This window comes from Vombatus ursinus, unplaced genomic scaffold (assembly GCF_900497805.2).
Source record: "Vombatus ursinus unplaced genomic scaffold, bare-nosed wombat genome assembly UNPS02014813.1, whole genome shotgun sequence".
Classification (NCBI taxonomy): Eukaryota; Metazoa; Chordata; class Mammalia; order Diprotodontia; family Vombatidae; genus Vombatus; species Vombatus ursinus.
The window spans coordinates 19,928,068-19,949,894 of NW_020954591.1; the positions used below are offsets into that span (position 1 = coordinate 19,928,068).

Here is a 21,827-nt window from a genome sequence, read left to right on the forward strand (position 1 = left end):
AAAATTATTCAGAACATATTCTTTTAATTAAGAACACTTCAGAATGTTGTGGTGCCTTGTGATCATCATTATAAATATCAGTTAAGGGGGCAGCTAGGTGGCACAGTGAATAGAGTACCGGCCCTGGATTCAGGAGGACCTGAGTTCAAATCCGGCCTCCGACACATAACATTTACTAGCTGTGTGATCCTTGGCAATTCACTTAACCCCCATTGCCCTACCCAAAAAAAACCCAAAACCAAAAAAACCCGAACAAACCAAAAAAATATCAGTTAAGCAATTTCTATATTATCATGATCATATAGAATTCAGATTAAGCTAAATCTGTATGACAATTTTTTGTAGTGGATAGAGAGCTAGACCTGGAATCAAGAAGAGGAGTTGAAATCTGGCCTCAAACTATTGCTTGTATGACCCTGGGCAAGTCACTGTCTGCCTCAGTTTCCTCATCTGTAAAATGGGAATAATAATAGCGCCTACCTCCCAGAGTTGTTGTGAGGTTAAAATGAGATGATATTTGTAAAGCACTTTGCAGACCTTTAAGTGCTATATAAATACTGGCTACTAATACTGCTGTCCTGTAATCAGTGCTTTCCTGAAACTTAATAAAAGTCTGTTGGTCAATGAAATAGAATTAAGAATTGGGTAGGCAATGTTGTGAAGAGCTAGGTAGCACAGTGGATAAAGTGCCAGGCTTGGAGTCAGGAAGACCTCAGTTCACATCTGACCCTGGGCAAATCATTTAACTCTGTTTGCCTGATTTCCTTATCTGTAAAATGAGCTGGAGAAGGAAATGCAAACCACTCCACTATCTTTGCCAGGAAAACCTCAAATAGAGTCACAAAGAGTCAGACATTATTGAAATGAGACAGCAGCAGCAGGCAATGATGTAGATTTTATCTATAACTTCAAATATGTGATTTCTTCCAAAATGGCCCCCAAAGTCATGTAAAGTCATAATCACTTGAATACTTAACCTCTAAGGTAGTGAACTGACTTGATATGTTCTCAATTTCCTACCATTGTGCTACTTGCTAAACTTGAAACAAAAAAGGACATAGCTCAGTGTCCTTCAAATAAGTGAACAATAAACATATATATGTATATTTGTAGTATTATATACAAATAATATTCCCTAAAATATAGAACATATTAACATATATTAAATCAATAATCCTCCAAGCTGCTTGGTACTTGTTAAAAATTAGAAAAGGGTAAGAGTGGAACAGATTAGATAAGTATACAATCATATATATCATTCAGTGTTCAAAAATCCAGCAAACCCAAAGATTACTGGAGGAATGACTCTATTAGACAAGGAGTGTTGGGGAAATTGTAAGACAGCTTGGCAGCAATTAAGTCTAGAGTAGCATCTTACACTGTAACACATAACCACCAACTTGACAAATGATGCTAAATATAAAAGCTTACATTGTAGGCAGAATGGGAAGGAGGTATCCTTCATATCTGTAGTTAGGAAGAGGAATTTTTAACTAAGCAAGGAAGAGAGGAGAACACAAAAGATACAATTATAATTTTGATTATGTGAAATTAAAAAGGTTTTATACAACAAAATCAGGGCAGCTAGGATAAGAAAAGCTGTAAATTGAGGGAAAATACTTATATAAAATATCTGAAAAGATCAAAGTTAATATTACCCTGAGTTTCTACTGTATTGATTCTACAATGTAATTGATTTTATGCTGTATTATTTTTTATAATTGAGTCTATATCTGCCTAAAGCCACCTTGCATGTCCTTGAGTTGAGCTCAGGAATTTAGCTTTTCCTCTGAGCTAATTTAAAGGCATAATTTAAAAAAAAAAACATCTACCATACCTTATCTTTAAAGGCCTACAGACTGGTCTGGTATATTTCCACAAGGTATATTGTCCATCCTTGCCTTTGTACAATTAAGGATGGTTTTATCTCTCTAACAGATTCTCCTAGGAGCCTGGGAGTCTGCTATCCCTGGTCTACTTACAGCATCCTTCAGTATCCTTCAAATCAATCAAGCATTCCTTCATGACGGAGAGGGATGGTTACTAGCCTAATGTGGATATTAACCCGCTTTTCTTGATGTAACCAGTCATGTTGTCCTTACCCATGATGCTGCCAGTCTATATAACCAATTACATTGTGTTCTCCACCTACTTAACTCTGTTCTTTGCTCTCTTGTACTTCTCAAAACTGTATGAAGACTAATAAGCCCTACCTCATGGTCTTTGGTCATTGAGAGAGGCCGTGAACACAATTTATTGGTTACTGCTAGATTAACTAATAAATTGATCATGCTCAGACCATTGTCTTTCAGTTCATCTTAATTTTCAAACGTAATATTTCTTTAATAAAAGTCTGATATAAGAAACAGGAAATTGCCACCATAAAACCAAATGCTATTATTCAACAGTACATGGTGATCAACATGTATGAGCAGTTTTTCAAAGAAACGCAAATGATCAACAATCATTAAAAAAAATGAACTATATGAAAAAATGGCCAAAATCATTCATAATAAGAGAAATTAAAACCACATATTATTTTGATTTGGTCCACACAACAATCCTGTGATGTCATTGCTTTTATTACTCTCATTTTAAACTTGCCATGTGTCACACAGTGTCTTAGGCAAGATTCAGACTTTCTGCCTTGAAAGAAGCCACTGCACCTTTTAAAAATAAGATTAATTAATTAAAATTAATGTCTTTTTTTATATTACTATGATTTTCATCTATATTCCTTCCACTCCCCCTCCCAGAGAGACTTCCCATGTACCAAATAATATTTTTTAAAGACAGAAAAAAGAAAGGAAAGAAATGACCACTAAATTAAGAAAGTCCAAAAACATGTACAGCATGCCACGCTCATAGACCTCTTACTAAGTAAAGGGATGGGATGATAGGTCTTTACATATCTGTTCTTTGGAGCCATGCTTCTCTTTAATTATGTAACATTCATTTTTTAATTTTTTTTTTGTAGTTCATTGTATATATTGTTTTCTTGGCCCTGTTTTCTTTATACTGCATCACTTCATGTAGTCTTTTCTTGCTTCTCTTTATTCATAGTATTTGTCAAGTCTTACAGCACAGTAATATTCTATTACATTCATATACCACAATTTGTTTAACCATCCCCCAACTGATGGGCATTTTGTTTTGTTTTCAGTTCTTTCCTGTAACAAAAAAGTCTGCTTTAATTATTTTGGTGTAATAGGGACTCACCTCCTTGGGATATAGGCCTAGTTATTGAATCTCTTGAGTCAAAGGGTATAGGCAATATAGTTACTTTATTTACATCATTCCAAATTGCTTTCTAAAATTGTTGTACTGATTTGTGAATCACCAGCAGTTGCGCTTCACTAACAATGTGTGCATATCTTCCTATCAGCCCAACACTGACTATTCTCATCTTTTGTCATCTTTACCAGTTTGCAAAATGTGAGATAAGACCTCAGAGTAGTTTCAATTTTCATTTCTCTCCTTGCTAGTGATTTGGAGCATTCTTTCATACGATTGTTAATAGTTTGCAATTCTTTTGAAAACTATTTGTTCATGTCCTTTGATCACTTATCTATTGAGGAATGACTTTTGGTTGTATATGTTGCCCTTCTTTTATCATTTATCTTAAAAGCAAGCAACAAACCTGATCACTTTAACTTAACCTGTCTAGTAAAATTTAAAGTAATTACTAATATTTTTAATCATGCAGTTTAGGTGATGGTGTTAATTTCCCAACTCGCCTCATGATGGAAACAGAACAAATTACTGGCACAAACCCCCATGAACACACCAGGAGGTGAGTGAGCCTTCTGTCTTTTTGTACACGTAAATAATGGGTTGTGTTCCACCTGTAGTACATCCAGTTCTCTAAATTAAGATGGTAGCAATATACATATGTGAAAAGTCAGCTGATTGGCATAGTTGAGGAAAGAGTTCTAGTTGACTTAAATTTTCCTGTTAACTGTGTTTCACCATTTATGTACAGAGTGTACAGCCTTGCACAGATGGTCAAGAATGGCTCAAGAACTCTTTCAGGTATTCATGATTGTACTAGTTAATCTTTTATTTATGTAGACATATATAGCATTTTATTAAACTCAGATCTTATGTCTGTTAAACAAACCACCCACAATGGTTTCAGCATTCTCCATAAAAATACAAAGTTTAACCAAACCTAATAAATCAAGGGAGACGGCATGGTATAGTGGATAAAGGAATCCAGAAGGCCTGAGTTGAGTCAGACCTCTGACTCTTGACACATCCTGAGGTAGGTCACGTCATGTCTTATTATCCCAGTCAACTCCCTAAGATTATAAGCTATAGAGCAAGTGCCAGCCGTTCTTGTAGAAGGCATTTCCTCACAGGGTATTCCATATATCAATGAAATCACAAGTCCAGTCCAAATAATAATACTCCAGTGGACCTTATTGATTTGGAATGCCCTCTAGTGATGGAAGATTCGCCCAAGTCTGCTATTCTCTGCAACTCTTGTCTATTTCTTCCTGTAAGTTGGCACGGACCCACCCAATAAGTTAGAGTCTTTCCTTACTTTCTGCTGACATTGTGAAGGTACCAGTGGAGTACTCTGGCTGTCCACCTGTCACCCCATCCTCCTGGGTCCATGATCAACCCATCTTCTCTTTCTGTCAGACCTTTCTTTGATGATGTCTTTGCTTGCTATTCTGGGAAGTTCCTTATTAGTTAGTTATATATTGGAGCTTGCATGTAGGTCAGTAGTTGTGGATATTTTCATAGTTATCTTTTTATAGTATTAATAATGTCCAAGTTTTTCCAAGCTTTTAGTATCTTCTCTTTCAGGTACTTTTTTTTATCAGTCATCTGGCACCCTCACAATTGTGTCTTTTCAGCAGGGGTATACTCCATACACACTTGGTCCACTACAACTGTTTTTCCCATCTTTGTTCTCTTTGGAGCCATTTCTACCTCCATGTAAACACATCTGGCACTGTGACCTTAGGGTCCAAGTGTGGTGATCCTACTCATCTTGATGGTAAATACAGTTTGTTAGACTAGATACTTTTAGAATATAAGTGGCTTGAAGATGACAACTGTTTTTTTTATTTGCTTCCCCAGTACTTAGCACATTTCCTCACACATATTAAGGGTTTAATAAATGTTTGACTGATAATCATCTATACATCTATTTTGCATTTTTCTTCTTTTTTTTGTCCTCCCATTTTCATGCTTAAATGCCCTGGGATGACTTTACTTAGTTGGGTCTCTGTGCAAGCTTTCTTTAAGCTGGTCTTTACCTTCTCCTGCTTCATAAGGCAATATAGCTCATAATTGCCCATCATCCTTTTTTCTTTTTTTTCTAAAGGTTTTTCAAAATGAGTTTCTATTCTATAGTGTTGACTTGGTCCACCACCTGTCTTTGCTTCACAAATAGGGCAAATGTTTGCGGCCTAAAGAACTCTGTGGTTCCTTGTAGTAGACCCTTTGCGGCCATTAAGATTCTGTATAAAATTATTATAATCCCTGTCAGCAATGTTTCTGATGTCCATTTCCCATTTCTCAGAGCTGATTACTTGCTTAAGTAGTTGAGGATTGAGTTGCTTCGATTGTGTGCCTTATCTCCTTTTTATTATTACTATTATTATTTTTTTTTTAAGGTAGTTGGGGTTAAGTGACTTGCCCAGGGTCACACAGCTAGTAAGTGTCAAGTGTTTGGTCTGAGGCTGGATTTGAACTCAGGTACTCCTGACTTCAGGGCTGGTGCTCTATCCACTGCGCCACCTAGCTGCCCCTCTCCTTTTTATTATTAATCTTTCTTCTTGCTTTTTACCAATTTTGATATTTGCCTTGTAAGTTGGTAGTCAGAATTTTCACAGACAGCTAATCAAAGAATAACTCCCATATCAATAACTCATTGTTTCATGTCTGTTAAAATATCTATTTCATTTTTTTTGCTGTTTTATTTGTGCCTGGCCCCTGCCAGTTCTTTTCTCAAAGACTGCCCATTATACAAACACATGAGGCATCTGTGTAGTCTATTAAGTATTTGGCCTCACTCATTCATTTTTCATGAACCATACTTATGGTCCTCAGCTTTTCTCACCTTGTCTTTGAAGTCGCCAAGGGTGAGTATTTGTTGTTAGAATTTGGAGGGTCTTATGAAGTCATTCATAGAATTTCTTTGCCTCTTTATCTTAAGCAAAAGGTATTGGTGCATAAAATGTAATTACTTTCTGGACAGTCTTTTTTTTTGCAAGTTGTACTTAACGTCAGTACTATAATATGAGATGGCCAGCTGTCCCTTAGGATATCATTTTGTGTACATCCTCTGGATATATAGTATAACCAACTGCTCTCTCTGCCTCTCCTAGGAGAATTTGTGGCCCACCGTTCCATTTAGCCACAGCTTCCTTCCTCTGGATTCTCTGAGAACAAGAATGTCAAGGTTGATTTGATTTAGCTTTTCCAGCAGTATATACTCATGAGTCCCTGCTCACAGATCTCACGTTCTGAGGTCTAACCATTAGATTAAAATTTATGGAACCAGTCTAACCAGTATGATTTTAGCAGCTTTTTCCATCACTCAGCTACATCACTGTAAGCAAAGGGGGCCATGAAGGACTGAGGATCAGTTTGGATTTTTTTCTTGGTTCACGTTGTGCTTCAGTGTGGCACAGTGGGAAAGACTCCTGGATTTGCAGTCAGAAGACCCGAGTTCAAATTCTGGCTTTACCACTTATTACCCTTGTGGCCTTAGACAAGTCATCTAATTTCTCTGGTCCTCAGTTCCTCATCTGTGCAGTGGGAGGGCAGGATTGCATGACTCTCAGGCCCTACAAGCTCTAAATGTATGAGCCTGTTGTCCTACGTTTTGATGTGGCCAAAAAGGTCATCACTGAGTTGCCAACTTTCTGGGGAGGAGCCTTCATTGTACTCAACTAGACTGGGTCTAGGATCACAGACTTGGGTCTGTTACCAAGGCCGTGGTCAAAGATTTTCGTGCGTGGTAGAACCTACCTCAACTTACATTGAAATGATGCAGCCTTTGAAATCACTGAAAGTTAACGCCAGTGCCAAGATTTGAACCTGAATTGTCCGACTCAGTATCCAGCACCTGTTTCTCCTGCACCACCTCATTAAGTAACTTGCCCAAGCTCATCCAGCCAGTAGGTGCTAGAGCTAAAACTCAGATCCAAGTTTTCTAACTCCCAGGTCCAGTATTCTTTCCACTCTATGTTGGAGCCTCTGTTCCTTTAAACCATGGGCAAAATTTTATTTAAATGTAATTCAGATAATGGATGACCTTATATGATAGGGTCTTCCATCTCACCACTAGTGACTCACAGGGCACACAACATCAATAGCCCCCACAACGTTAACACCTTATTTATGCTACAAGTAGGGTCTAGTTGCTAACCACAGTGTATAGGGTTCTCACATATTTCACCTAGGCACATGAGACACTCTACCTACTTCTCTCTGGGTTTGGCTTATTCACTCTAACTTCCTCTCACAGTTGTAGTTCTGAATTTTCAGAGTTAGGCCACCACCACACAGTTACATTCAAACTCTCTATTGAGGGGAAATTCATTTCCCCTACTTTGAGGCCCCTTTCCAATGTGTTTTTTTTTTAACTACACAACCACAGCCACTTACAAGGAAATGTATCCACATAGTGTCTGATATTTCAGTCATCCGTTCACAATAATGACAACGATAAATATAACCATTTACTTAATAATGTAAAAGAAATACTAATATTGTAGATACTAATATATCAAGTCAGCAGGCATTTTAAGTACTTGATATGTACCAAATATTGTGCTAAGCACTGGGGATACAAATTTAGCAAAAGAAAGACTATCTCTACTCTCTAGGAGGTTACTTTCTAACTAGGGAAGACTATACATAAAACGAAACTGAAAAGGGAGACCATGGAGAGGAGAGGGTGGAGGAAAGTACCTGTGTAGGGACATGGTGGCAAAGTCATGACAGTAAAGGATAATTGGTCTAGGCTTCTCCTCAAAATGAAGTTTCCAGGAGGATTGCACCAATAGTACAATGGGGCCATACGGGCAAAGAAAGAAGGGGGGCACAGAAGTGGAGGGAGAAGTTAGCTGAATCATGATTACTATGTGCTGGAGAGTGAACGACTAATATGTTAAAGCAAATGTATAAATAATATATATCACAGTGTTCCTATAAACTCCCGTCATACTCTTCCACCAATGTGCTTGATAAGTATGATGAAGAGTTGGCATCCCTTATAAGAATCTGTCCTGGAAGCACATGAGAGAAGAAAACTCGTATTTAGGGTAATTCACGACTCTAATTCAGGCTTCAGTGTTACTGGTCCATCCAGGAACATCTGCACCACAGGAAATTGCTTCTCTGCTCACTGCTTGCCTGCTTTGACTCTTGCCACCCATTAGCAGGGGACTCTTCTCTTCTCTGCTTGGACATAGCCTTCACAAGCTTTTTCAATTAATCACACTTAAAAGAGTTTAGAAGGTATTAGCTCTTGTTTTTTCACGGCAGTTCAAACTTGCTAGGTGTTAGAAGAGAGACAATAACCAGAGTACTCTCCTCTGCTAAGTAGATTTTCAAAACTGCGAAAAAGTATCTTCATCTATTTCTTGCCATTTCAGGTGTTCTACTACTCAAATACTCATTAATCTGGGATCTCATCCATGTAGTTGTTCCCTCTAATAATACAGACAGGACCTACCCCTACCTGCCTGACCTGTCAGTTGGTCAGTCAGCAATCATTTATTTAGTGCTTGCTATGTGCTTGGCACTGAGCTAAACACCTAGGATACAAAATACAAGCAAAAAGAAAGTCCCTGCCCTTAAGGAGCTTACATTCTAATGGGGAAGGCAATATATTAAAAGGAGCTGAAGAAAGAATGGGTAGGATACCTGGCCTGGGGGCATGATAAAAGAATCCAGGGTATATAGCCTGGTGAGAAATAAAGAAATTGTCCTCCTTAACTGGAGATTCTAGGAGAAGCTATCCAATCAGAGGGAGGGGCCACGGGGGGATGAGGCGTAGTTCTGAGGTATGAGTTCTAGGGCTTAAGTGATCTTCAAGATGAAGAGCTTCTGGGACATGATGGAGAAGTCCAGATTACAGTGTGATGAGAAATGAAGAGGTCCTTATACGACACGAGTCCATGTTCTCTCAGAAGACAGACCCAGTGGTTGCACCCATCATGCAGAAGACCTTGCTCACTTTCTCATTACATTTTGAAGATGACACTGGAGCATATGAGCTGTCCATCAGTTGTTGCCCTCTAAGCCCACATTAAAACCCACTTTCTTTTTTAATTATACATTTATCATCTCTTCCTTGATTTTTATTTTGTAATTTCTTACTTGTTATATATTCAGTCTGCTGACACCCATTAACCTTTTAGTGATAATCATTTTTAATTCTTCGGAGAATGTAGTATTCCATGATTTACATCCATGTTAACAGTGCTGGTAGAATATTGGTATTAAAAAGATGAGCCTCTTGGGGGAGTGGGGGGTCTTTAAAAAAGCTTTGCACTTTCCCAGAGGCAACACAAGAAGCTCTCTTCCCCCCGTTTAATTCTAGGCCCAGTTCATTATCTGTTTACACCATATATCCAAAGCATCTGCATTCATACAAACAAGCTCTACAAGTCCATCTAACTGCAAACCGTAATCTGGACAATCCGAGGGGAAGGCATCCTTCAGCCATTTGGTTTTCATGTTTACGTGGTTAGACTGAATTCTTTTGAGTGGTTATGGCTGTTGTCCAAGAGATCAAAAGAAGCCATAGAAAAATCATGGTGCTGACCAGATCTACTACAGATTTGTGTTACATGACTTCAGCTGGGTCTTCACTGATGCAAGGCAGTCCTTTACACTTCCCGAACTGAATCACTATTCCACTCACCATAGCAGCTTTTCCAAGCCTTTTCATCCTTCTTCAGAACTCCTATCCTCTCAACTCTGAACCTTGCCTCATGTTTTAGAGAAACAACTGAAACTTTTCACTAAGAGCTCCTTTTTTTGCCCCTCCTCATCTCATAACAGGTGCGTTCTGCCACCATCTTTCAGCCTGATCTCACATGATGAGGTTGCCCCTCCTTGCTATGTTACATAATGAATTCATGAATCAAAACCAAAAGGTAGGCTAGTTGGAAAGTCTACATTTGCAGTCTGTTTTAGTGACTCACCCCCATCCCCTACTTCCATCAAGTGTCTACCCATTAGATTGTAAGCTCTTTGAGGGCAGGGACTGTCTTTTGCTTCTTTTTGTAACTCCAGCACTTAGCCCAGTCTCTGGTACATAGTTGGTGCTTAATAAATGTTTATTGGCTACTTCATTATCCCAGAGTTGGATAAGGGGAGTAATACAAGAGGGGAAAGGACACGATGATGGTAGTATCAGGTGTTACCAGTTCTAGGCTGATATTTTAAATTGCTACCAAATTTATGAAGTACTGTTGATTAATCTTAAATAATTAAATACATTATTTGTTGTTCTTTTCAGTTCTGGATCAACTCAAAACTTTCCTGTTGGGCCACTTAGTGAATCAAAAAATTTCTTGTTGGCCACTGGATCAGATCAAGATGTCAGATCAGGTAATACATATTTATTATATTCTGTTCTGAAAACATAAGTGTCCCAAAGTCTTAGTGCAGGTTTAAGCTTAAAACTAACTCTTCTGATTTTACTATTATATTATGTATTATATATAGATGTATATATAGATGTATATGTATATATATAGATGTGTGTGTGTGTGTGTTTTCCCTCAGATTAGGTATAACAGTAATTTGGTGTGATATAGGTAAAATATAGTAATTTCTAAATGGGCACAAATATTTATTGTATGATGAGCTCTTATCATAAAATTAATGGAATTATTATTGAAAAGACTGAGCTGGTGTGGTGGCACACATCTATAGTCCCTGCTACTGGGGAGGCTGAGACCAGTAGATTCCTTGAGTTTGGGAGTTCTGAACTATATAGGACTAAAGCTTTCTGCACAAAGTCTGGCATGTATGTGATGAGCCCCTAGGAGCTAAAGGCCACCAGGCTGAGGTGAACAGCTCCTGCTGGGAAAAAATGAGTAGGTTAAAGCTTCTGTGCCAATCAAAAGGGCTCTGGCAGCTGCATTTCTAGCCTGGGCAAATAGGGAGAGAAGAAGGAGGAGAAAGAAAAACTAAAAAAACCAAAGCTGTTTTTCAAATTATTCTTTTCTTTATTTAAATTTTTGTGTGGAGGATGGGGATTGGTGAATGAAGGTAGTCCAGCCTCAGCTTCTCCACAATGGAGACACCTGGAGGAACTCACTGTGGGAAAAAGGAAATGGCACTTGCAGAGGGATATACTGAGGTGATCAGGCTTCTGGGGTGGTAGACTATTTCAGGTCAAAAAGGCCCTAGACTCTGAGGAAAGTTGCAGGGTGAGCCAGCAATAGAGGGCGCATGATTTTGAAATCTAGAGAACAGTCAAGAATAGGACCAAGAGGGAAATGAAGGCTGACTAGCCTAGGATCCTCCACAAAATGGAAGCTCTAAAAGGAATTCACCAATGGGAGAGGGAAGTGCAACCCGAGGGATAAACAGGGTGAATGGATTGTATGCATACTAAGGAGTTCCAGGTCGAGGAGATCCCGGATGCTGAGCAGAGTTTTTAGGAGGGTCCAGCATGGGTCTAGTATAAGTCCGGAACCAGGCTGGGAGGGGAATAACATGTAATGGTTCTGGTTAAGTATATACTAGCCTCAGGTTGTGTCTTAAAATTTACTTACTTAAACCCTCATATAAGCTTGCCTTCTTTGTCAGCTTCATCCTGCCCACTACATCATTTGTTTTAAATTTACGGGGAAACATCACCATCTTATGGACTTGAATCGTCGAAGATTGCAATATCCTGAAATATAACTTGCATTTTCACAACTGTTAGCAAAAATATGATTTCATTTCTTCGACTATTGCTTATTTATGAGTTTATTGGCTTTTGGACAGCTGAGGATGCTAGACCTCTGAGTGGCATATAAATGGCATCATTGTATTGACACTTAGTCTGCCTTCTAGTTTCAAAATGGAGTAACTTTTTTTGTATGGCAATCTACTTTTAGGGATAAAGAACCATGTTACAGTTTCAATAGAAAGTTGATGGTCTATTATCCTTTGAATGAGAATAAGGTAAGATTAACATAAAGGCAATTTCTTTATTACAGAAATGAATTTATATGCACATTTTGTAATTGCAAAAATGGTTGATTTTTAAATAATTGTGAAAAAAGTTTGTTTATATTAGCAGTACCAGTATAGTTCTCTATGTGATCAGTAGACTAGCCTGAGCATTTGACAAGTTTCACCTCTTCATTGTTCCTAGTAGCTTAGTCCTCAAGATTTGTTAACTGATTGGTTAATAAAACTGAGAAGAACAATTTAGTTTTGTATAGAAAGAACTAAGCTCTTTATTTGTTTAAAAAAACCAATTCATTAACTATTTAACAAGTAATTTTTGCCCTTTTTCATCTTAGTCATAATTAGAGAAGAAACATAAGCCAAAGAATTACTAAAGTAATTATGAGCCGTGAGATCGATAAGGGGTGGTGATATTTAATGTGGAAAAGATAAAAGGTTGTTGAGCTGCTTACTCTTTTCAGGTATATATAAAGGGTGCTGACCAGCTGTCCCTCATGTTCTCAGAAGAAAGAATTTGAGGAAATTAGTTTAAACTACAGCCAAAAACATTTGTCTGACATAAGTATTAATTTCTTGACAGTGAAATTTGTTTAAGCACTAAATTGAGTCCTGAGAGAGGTGGTAGAATCTTTTTTCTCTGTCTCTATTTCTTTCTCTCTCTGTGTCACTCTCTTTGTCTCTCTATCTCTGTCTCTCTCCCCCCACCCCTTTTCTCTTCTCTCTTCCTCGCTCTCTTTATATATATATATATATATGGCTAATAATTAGGAGTCCCTATTTTTAAGAATAAGGTGATTGTTTATCTAACATACGTGATTTGTGCTTCCTGTGAGGCAGTGTGGTATAGTGGATGGAGCAGCAGATGAGAAGTCAGAAGACCTAGCTTCAGGCCCATCTTCAGAACCCGATTACTTATGTATTTTAATAAAATATAAAATCAAGTTTTTAATCAAGTACTAATCATTTGTGTTTTTTAATAGGTTTGTGCAACATATTCTCCTTGAATTCTTTTTTATTTTATTTGGAAGAAGTGATCAGTGGAATGAAACAAATCAAATATTATATAAGATGTATGAAAATGAAGTCTCTGTACAGATAATTTGATGCTCATAAACATTACTGCTGAGCAGGAAATAAGACAGATGCCTTAAGAACCCTAAATGTGTGTTTATGCAACACTGACTTATCCTGCTCGAAAGTGACTTGATTTTTTAAAAAATAATTACTTCATAAAATGCAATAGTATGTTTTATCACACCAGATGTTTAACTTAGTGTATAATTTTTTTAAAGCATGAATAACATCACAGTTATCTTAGCATATGTAAAAATTGATACTCCAGAAAAACAGGCAAATGGAATTCTGATATAGGAAGTAGATACAGGCAGTTCTATACATGGCTGAAATTCATTAGTAAGAATAGCATTCCTCTTGAAAATTTGTACTGAATAAGAAATATGATTACAGAGAATTCTTGCGTTTTATACTGAGAGTTTGCAAGTTTTTAAATAGTTTTATACTGTTATCATTTTTAATAAAGGCCTTTTTTATTGGTGGTTGTGAAGTACCTGACTACAATCATTAAATAAGCCAACATTCATAGGTCCTAGTCATATGCCATGCAGAGTAGCATGTGACTAGGGTTTAATGGAAACCTGGCAGCGTGGAGCTAAAGGGATATTTTAGCCTCATTCTGCTCTCTGGAGATATTCAGGGGATTTTGTACAAGCAGGGAAACTGAAGTACATTTGCTGCATGAAGATTCTTACGTCCTTTGAGTAATATGGGGAATACTTTGTAGATAGAGGACCAAGGCATAAGTAAACTTGGGCAGGGCAAGGCAGGGCAGTGACATTTTCCCTACATTTTTTTAGAATGTAATACATTGAAAGTGTGTTTTAGTGTCATTTAAATTTCATTTAAATTAGGAAATTATTCTGTTCCACTAATGAAAGTGGAAACTGGCTAACCTCAGGAAATATAGACTCTAAATTGTTTAGTCCATCTTCAACACAATATTCCCTACTTCCTAAGAAATGAAATATGGCTTTGAATGTTGGTTGGATAAAAACTTTTTGGGGGGAGGTTTCTTTTAAAATCTAATAACACACAGGTTGTGGATTCATCTTCATTAATATGTAACATGTATTTGTTCATTGGAAATAGCATAGGAATAATTTCTGCTATTTTTCAATAGCAGAATTGTTTGTTTGTAATTGTAATTGTTTCTGGCAATGAGTTTTTAAAAGATTAAGCCTTTTAATTTATCTAAACATAGGTGTTGGAAAGTTATCTCACACACCACCTCTCTCTCTAAAAAAGAGCTTACATATGTTGCTTGCTAAATGCTTCCAAAATGACTTAGCCAGTTCAAGCATTATTATTTAATTCCACATTTTAGCGCTGATTAATATTGAACATTCTGGTCATACTTTATAGATGACTTACCTAATTTTTGAATTATTCAACCAACATCGGCTTTCAAAATTATCTACTTCCTTGAGAACAAAAGGAATAAATAAGCTTTAAAAATCCAGTTGGTAAACTCTAGAGTATTAATTTATGCCCTGTTTTATTCTTTAGTCTTATTAGGCTTTATTCAAATTTGGATCAATCTTAAATAAGATGTGAAAGGAACTTCATTACCAGTCAAATGTACCAACTAGTTTAATCTGACAGCATTCACTTTAGATATCTATAGATAAATGTTCAAATGATGTGATTGTAATCAGAAATATTCTACTGGTGCTTCTGTCCATTGTTTGGCCTTTCATATTTAGGAAGACATCTTTGATCTGCATGTTTTTTCATCATCATACTTGTACAGGTACTTTTATGGTGCTTGGTATCTCTTTCAAATCCTTTTACTTCAGTTAATTCTTTGAAAAACTAGCACATGAAGCTCCAACCCCATCCCTTATTGTAAGCCTGTGTAGTTTGAATTTGACCTATCAGCATGTATGATCTGATCTTAGTGTATATCAGTAACATTAGCACCATTCTGGAATAATATTTGACTGAATATGTGCCTGTTTCCTAATGATCCAGTACTGAAAAAATCAGGGGCAGTGAGTAGACTGGTTTAGGGAAGGCTGCTACATCTGTATTTATTCTGGCATTAACTAATACTATTAATCAATTTCAAGAAGACAATTTTTTTAAAAGACTATCTGTTTACAAATCAAAAGTACTACTTTTTTTCCTTTGAATACTTTAAAAAATTAGGGTAATTGGAGAAAATAAAATTGAATTCCAAGTAGTTACTCTTTTCAGTTAACAAATTAGAAAAGATTTTCTATCTTAAATTTAGCTAGACATTCAGCATATACAGGATCCTATCAGTATCACTACATGAAACCAAAGAGCAGGTGAACTTGTTTACAAAAGTCCAGGATCATCTTTATGTAGGGGTCTGCTTTTAATGTATTTTTACATATGTAGTGATCATAGTAACATAAATGATCATTGTCATTTTATATCTAATATGCAATGGTTACTTGAATTTTGTTTCCACAAGGTAGCTGATTTTGACCATCTTTGCAGTATCACTTATTAGACCATCAAATATTTGGGATTTCTACACACTAATCTCTAAAGCAGATGTGTTAAGGGCTTAGTGTTAGGATTTCTAAATTGCTAGGACCTAAGAATTGACAGTGTCCTTCAGATTTCTACTGTTTGCATTTTTGCCTAGGTCACAGAATCACATTCTGTACACCAAAATACTTGCAGAGCATATAACATCATTTCACTCTTAAGGTGGTATTAAATTCATGACATTTTTGCATTTTAGCCAGAATAAGGACCATACCCAATACTGCATTATGATTTTTAAAAATATGTAAAAATGAAATCTGTGTTCCATAGTATCTAGATTATGTATTTTTCAACCTGAATTCTAAATAAGTTTTTAAAAGTCCATATTTTTCTAATGACTTCATCTTACATTATTATATTGTGTTACATAAAGAAGCAAAGAACTGTATTTAAGTCTATGGGTCATACAGAACCATGAAATATGTCAAGTTTATTATATTTGTATATGATTGCAGATGAGACTGTTCCTACTTAAAGGAAAACATGGCCACTTGTAATATTTTGAAATGTTTTTTTAAGAAATGCTTTTATATAAACAGATTTTAAATACATTTGTTTTGGGTTTATTCATATTTTTACTTGTATCATAAGTCATATGTATAGTTTTTCACAAATGTATCATTGGACCATTACTTAATGTTGAATAAACTTGCATTAAACTTCTTGAACTATTTAGATATTAACATGAATATAAAACATTTTTGTTTCTTTTTTTCCTTCAAAAAATTATGTTTGATGACTTTATTAAAATCCAGAAATTAAGTACTTTAACATTGTCTTTGTCCAAAAGTCACATTTACCAAATACTTCAATGATCCATGGTTTTATTAGTATGGATGATTCCCTCCATCAATGCATATCACAATCATGTAATTATGTTTCTGTTGTATGAAGATTTCTATGGCTGAAAAAATTTATCAGCAAGAGACCAACCTGTGATGAACCTCTCTTAATGAGATGACAGGCATACAGTCCACCAGAGAGCCCACACTCAAAACCTTACCAGCGTTTATTTGCCAGAGCTTGTATTCTGCTTGTTTAGGCCTTTCAGCAAATAATGTAAATTAAATATTAATTTATTTTAAATTATGCATACTCACTAGCTTTGATCAACTTGAAAATAAGGTTAATTCATTTTAGCAAACATTAAGTTTATTAAGTGCAAAGTACTATGATATAGATTTGGAGGTACAAAGATAGATACAACTCTGTAGGCTTAATACTTGCAGTTTATTGGGAGACACTTAAAATAACTGATGTAAAGGGAGGAGAGTGATGACTGCAAACTCCTAATTATTATGAGAAAGTAATTTGGTTATCTGCAGTTTAGACACCCCAGTTCATCACACATTATCCCTACCCATGCAGAGTCCACTCATCTTAGAAAAGTGTTCCCTTATTCATTTATCCTATGTATCAATCGCTTGACTATGGTAAAATGTTCAGAAATCTAGAAGATGGGCCCAAGATTTTGTGAACCAAACTCACAGGGAATTTGGCTATACCTATGCTAAAGGAACTATGCTCATATTTTGGCCACAGACATTTTTCAATAATAATATGCATCTGACTATGGACAAGGAACTTTTAAACAGTTCTGCTCATCACTACTATATATTCTACAGTAGTGGTTAGGGACCCAGCCACCCCTCAAATGTGCGTAAAATTTTTTGGTCCTCCCTTTGTACCAGAAAAGCAACCTGAATTGTTATGGTATTAAAAGATAAAATGTTGGTATTATACAATGCTATACATATATTTTACGCATTTCTGAATTTCTAAACCTTTTCTGTGTCGTTTGCTGGCCTTCACATGTCATCTGCAGCTTCTGCAAAATTCCCAAAATAATCCCATTTAATTTCTTATGCCGACCCATGATATATCAAAACCACAATGGGGAAAGGCACGATGTGGAAGGGATAACTGTAATATGTAGACTTTTAACTCTAGAGGGAAGAGAATGCAAAGTTTCAACAATAGTTGTCTTCTCTCCTCCCTCCCCCAAAGGCTAAATGAATAAAGAAAAATTATAAGACCTCATTTCCCTGATCATCCCTTAAAGCTGGACTGCCATGTTTTGTTTAGTATTGTATGGCAAAAAAAAACACTGGACTTTGAATCAGAAAACCTGGATTCAGGTCCTGGCACTACAACTGGATATGTGACAGTGAACAGCACCATCCCTCAGAGCCTCAATTTTCCTACCTGCAAATAGGATAACGCTTGTACTATCTTTATGTGAGAAAATGCGCTTATAATCTACATATACAAGGTGAGCTTTTACTTGATGCTTAGATCTCTCCAAATATATGACCTCTGTAGGCCTCAATTTCTTCCTCTGTAAAATTAAGTTAAACTAGACAATCTAGACCTAAGATCATTGTCTTCAACTTTTAGGAAGCCATAAATGAAATGTTCGTGGCAAGGTGCTGGAATGAACCAGGATAGTGAGAAGTCACTGTTGAGGGCTCTAAGGTCCTCTGAGGCCTTTGTCATTTTCCTCCTTTCTTCTAACCTTAATTTAATTCAACAAGCTGCTTCTCTGTATGAGGCAGGGAAACACTGTGAAGCATAGAGCTGGACTCAGAATCACAAAGACCTGTGTTCAAATCCTACTTCTGACACTACCTTTTGTGATTGAAAAAGTCATTTAACTTCCATGAACCTCATGGGGGAGTGGACCAGATGGCCTTTGAAGTCTATTCAAACATACATCTATAATCTATGATATACTGGCTGTGAGACCTTAACAAGTCACAACTTTTCAGGACCCCAGACAACTCTCTGAATACAAAGTATAGGGCAGTTATTGTTCAGTCATGTCCAATTCTTCATGACCCCAGTTGGGGTTTTCTTGGCAAAGATCCTAGAGTGGTTTGCTATTTCCTTCTCCAGCTCATTTTACAGATGAGAAAGCTAAGGCAAACAGGTGACTTGCCCAGGGTCACACAACTAGTAAGTGTCTACGGTCAGAATTGAACTCAGGAAGATGTAAGTCTTCCCAGCTCCAGACTCAGCACTCTATCCACTGTGCCCCAGGCAGTAGATGATCTAATTTTATTAGTAAAGGGAATTTCCTTGCTCAGGTTTTCTTGCACTGATGAAATCACAGGTCTGGTTTAAGAAGCAAACAAACACACAAGTGTGCACAAGGAGTGGAAGGTGCTCTAGATGCTTCAAAAGCAAAAATGAAAAACAATCCCTGCCCACAAGAAACAAACATTCTATTGGAGGAAAGCAGTAGATAAGTAAATAGTATTTGAGGAGGGAAAGAGCACTGATAACTAGGTTGATCAGGAAAGGCTTCCTATAAGAGATGGCACCTGAGATGAGTCTTAGAGGATGGTAAGAATTCTGAAGCAAAGGTGAAACTGTACATACCCCGCACAGAGAAAGGTAAGCCAGTGGGAAAGGAATGCCAAATTCAAGTAAACACCAAATCGGCCAGTTTGACTAGAATAAGAAAAATGAAGTGGATTAATGTTAAATAAGTCAAGAAGGGTAGAATGGAGACAGACTGATTGGATCTGGATTGGAATCATAGGGAGGAGCAAATATATGAATTTTTTTTTGTTTTTTAGGCAATTGGGGTTAAGTGACTTGCCCAGGGTCACACAGCTAGTAAGTGTTAAGTGTTTGGTCTGAGGCCGCATTTGAACTCAGGTCCTCCCGACTTCAGGGCCCGCGCCACCTACCTGCCCCATGGAGGAGCAAATATATTTTAAGAAACTCTACTCAAATGAGTAATGCTTCAGCCTCCTCCTCTTTAAAATGAGGATGATAGTAATAGCACCTACCTCACAGGGTTGTGAAGATCAAAAGAGGCAACATGGAAAGCACTTTGCAAACCTTTAACTACTATATACATACTAGCTATCGTGGGCCGCTAAGTGGTGAAGAAATAGAGTGCCAGGCCTTAAGTCGGGAAGTCTTCCATCTTCGAGTTCAAACCTAGCTTCAGGCACTATGTGACCCTGGGCAAGTCACTTAATCTGTTTGCCTCAGTATCCTCATCTGTAAAATGAGCTGGAGAAAGAAAATGGCAAACCATTGCAGGATCTTTGCCAAGAAAACCCCAACTGAAAACCCAAACAATTGTTATCTAGTTAGGATAGTACTTTAAGATTTCACAATGTTAAGAACTCTGATAATGGCTCACATTTATATACTGTTGTCAGGTTTACAAAGTGCTTTCTTCACAACTCTGTAACCAGGACAAAAAAAAAAAGTTATTATCCTCAATTAACAGATTAGGAAACAGGCAAGGCACCCTGACTGGGTCTGATGTTACCTGTCAAAGAGCGAACTGACCACTGTCACAGGTACTAAATGATATTGCTAGGTCTCCTGATTCTAAATCCCAAGTTTTTCCCTCTAGACCTTACTACAAATTGAAATGTTTTCATTTTTTAATGGTGATGAAAGATGAATTCATGTTAAAAAAAAAAAAAAAGCATGAATTGGAAAGTAAAATAAGAATGAATATGCTCACTTGTTTAAATCTTTAACAAACAATCCTAGTTCTATTCCTAATTTCCACCAGATGTGAAAATACAAGACTCTGCTTTTTACCTTTTACATATTCGTGACCCACTCTTATTTACTCAAAGGACACCAATCACCTCAATTACCAAATTTTCAACCTCATTGGCCTTCTGGTTGCCATTTGATATTAATGACAACTCTTTCCCTCAAAATTTCTTCCTTTGCTTCTATACCCTATTCTCCTACTTGATAAGATCATAGACTAAGATGATTTAGTCCAACTCCCTTCTTTTTTTAGAGGGATGGGAGGTGAGACAGGACCACAAATTAATGATTTAATATGAAAGGCTATAAATATTTAATTCATCAGTTTTTTTTCCCCAGAAGGTACTTACTTGTGCAAGGTACAAAGAATCCACTAAAATATGAACGTTTGCTATGTACAATCACTTTATACAGATTAACCAGCTCACAAACGCCACCAATGTTAAGTTGAAACAATGCAGTAATATATTCATAATAAAATTACCTTTTACCATGTTCTTTAAAACTTACCACTAATTAAGTCATTTATGCAGAAGTTAGAGGGGATACAATACTTTAAAAAGGCACTGTCAAGACAAAGCAGGTACAAAGCTATTTTTTCCAAGCCATGTTCAGCCGTGGTCATTGGCTTTGGAGGTTTCCTTCTCCAACTCCCTTCTTTCTACAAATGAGGAAACTGAGGCTCACAGTGTTAAAATAGTGGCAGCACTAAACCCAAGAACCCAACTCCAAATATAGCAGTGTAGTAAGACCATAAAGACAGACCAGGGCCAATTTGTAAGGGGATTTAAATGCTAGAGATTAAATATGATTCTACAGAAATTCTCCATATCCTCCAAAGAGGGAGTCATTGGAATTTATTGAGGTAACATATCCAGATCCATCCTTTCATCTACACAAATTAGGACAATTGACAGACTAATCCTCTTACGATGATATTTTTATTATATTTAAATTTTTCACCTAAATTCACTCATTTTTACATAGTTCTTCAGTAAGAACAATTTTAGCCACCGCAAAAATTCAGTGCTTTTTTTTTAATTTTATGCTTAGACCAGGGATTCTTAACCTTAGGGGTCCTTAAACCCTATGTGGTGTTTTGGGTTTTTTTTATTATTTTGGTAACAGCATTTCAAGATGACTGGGTATTTTGTGCTTTTAAAAACATTCTGAGGAGTCTACAATTTTCACCAGACTGCCAAAGGGCTCCATGACATACAAACAAAAAAAGTTAAGAAACCCTGGCTTATTTAAAAAAAAAAAATTAAACCACTATCCCTGAACTCTGATGGAAAGCGAATGTTATGACTTACAATACTCTTTCCCCTCCTCACCCGTTCCCCAGAATTTTCTCCTTCAACACAGAACAACAAAGCATAGTTTGTAGCTTTATTGACTCTTCCCTCCAGAACATTTCGGCTTCAGCCTCCGTGCGGTTCGGGTAACGTCCTAAGAGCCGCCTCCGCCGCCTCCTCCCACAGACCGGAGCCACGCGAGTCCGGGGGCCCGAGGCGAGGGCCTGCGAGCCCTCT

The 21,827-nt window shown here is 36.9% G+C and overlaps 1 protein-coding gene across 3 annotated transcripts in view; it reads left to right on the forward strand.

The window, feature by feature from the left end:
* The window catches only part of ZDHHC20 (zinc finger DHHC-type containing 20), a 90,000-nt gene extending 73,464 nt beyond the window's left edge, over positions 1 to 16,536 (forward strand). The window contains exons 10-13 of one of the 3 annotated variants that reach the window (XM_027877692.1): positions 3,707 to 3,793; positions 10,496 to 10,587; positions 12,093 to 12,159; positions 13,006 to 13,040. In XM_027877692.1, coding sequence (XP_027733493.1) covers positions 3,707 to 3,793; positions 10,496 to 10,587; positions 12,093 to 12,130 — 217 coding nt within the window. In that variant the 3' untranslated portion in view covers positions 12,131 to 12,159; positions 13,006 to 13,040. Of the gene's footprint in view, positions 1 to 1,938; positions 2,243 to 3,706; positions 3,794 to 10,495; positions 10,588 to 12,092; positions 12,160 to 13,005; positions 13,041 to 13,148 lie in introns of those variants that run through there. The other 2 variants (XM_027877691.1, XM_027877693.1) reach the window with 2 other exon arrangements.
* The last annotated feature ends 5,291 nt before the right edge of the window (positions 16,537 to 21,827 follow it).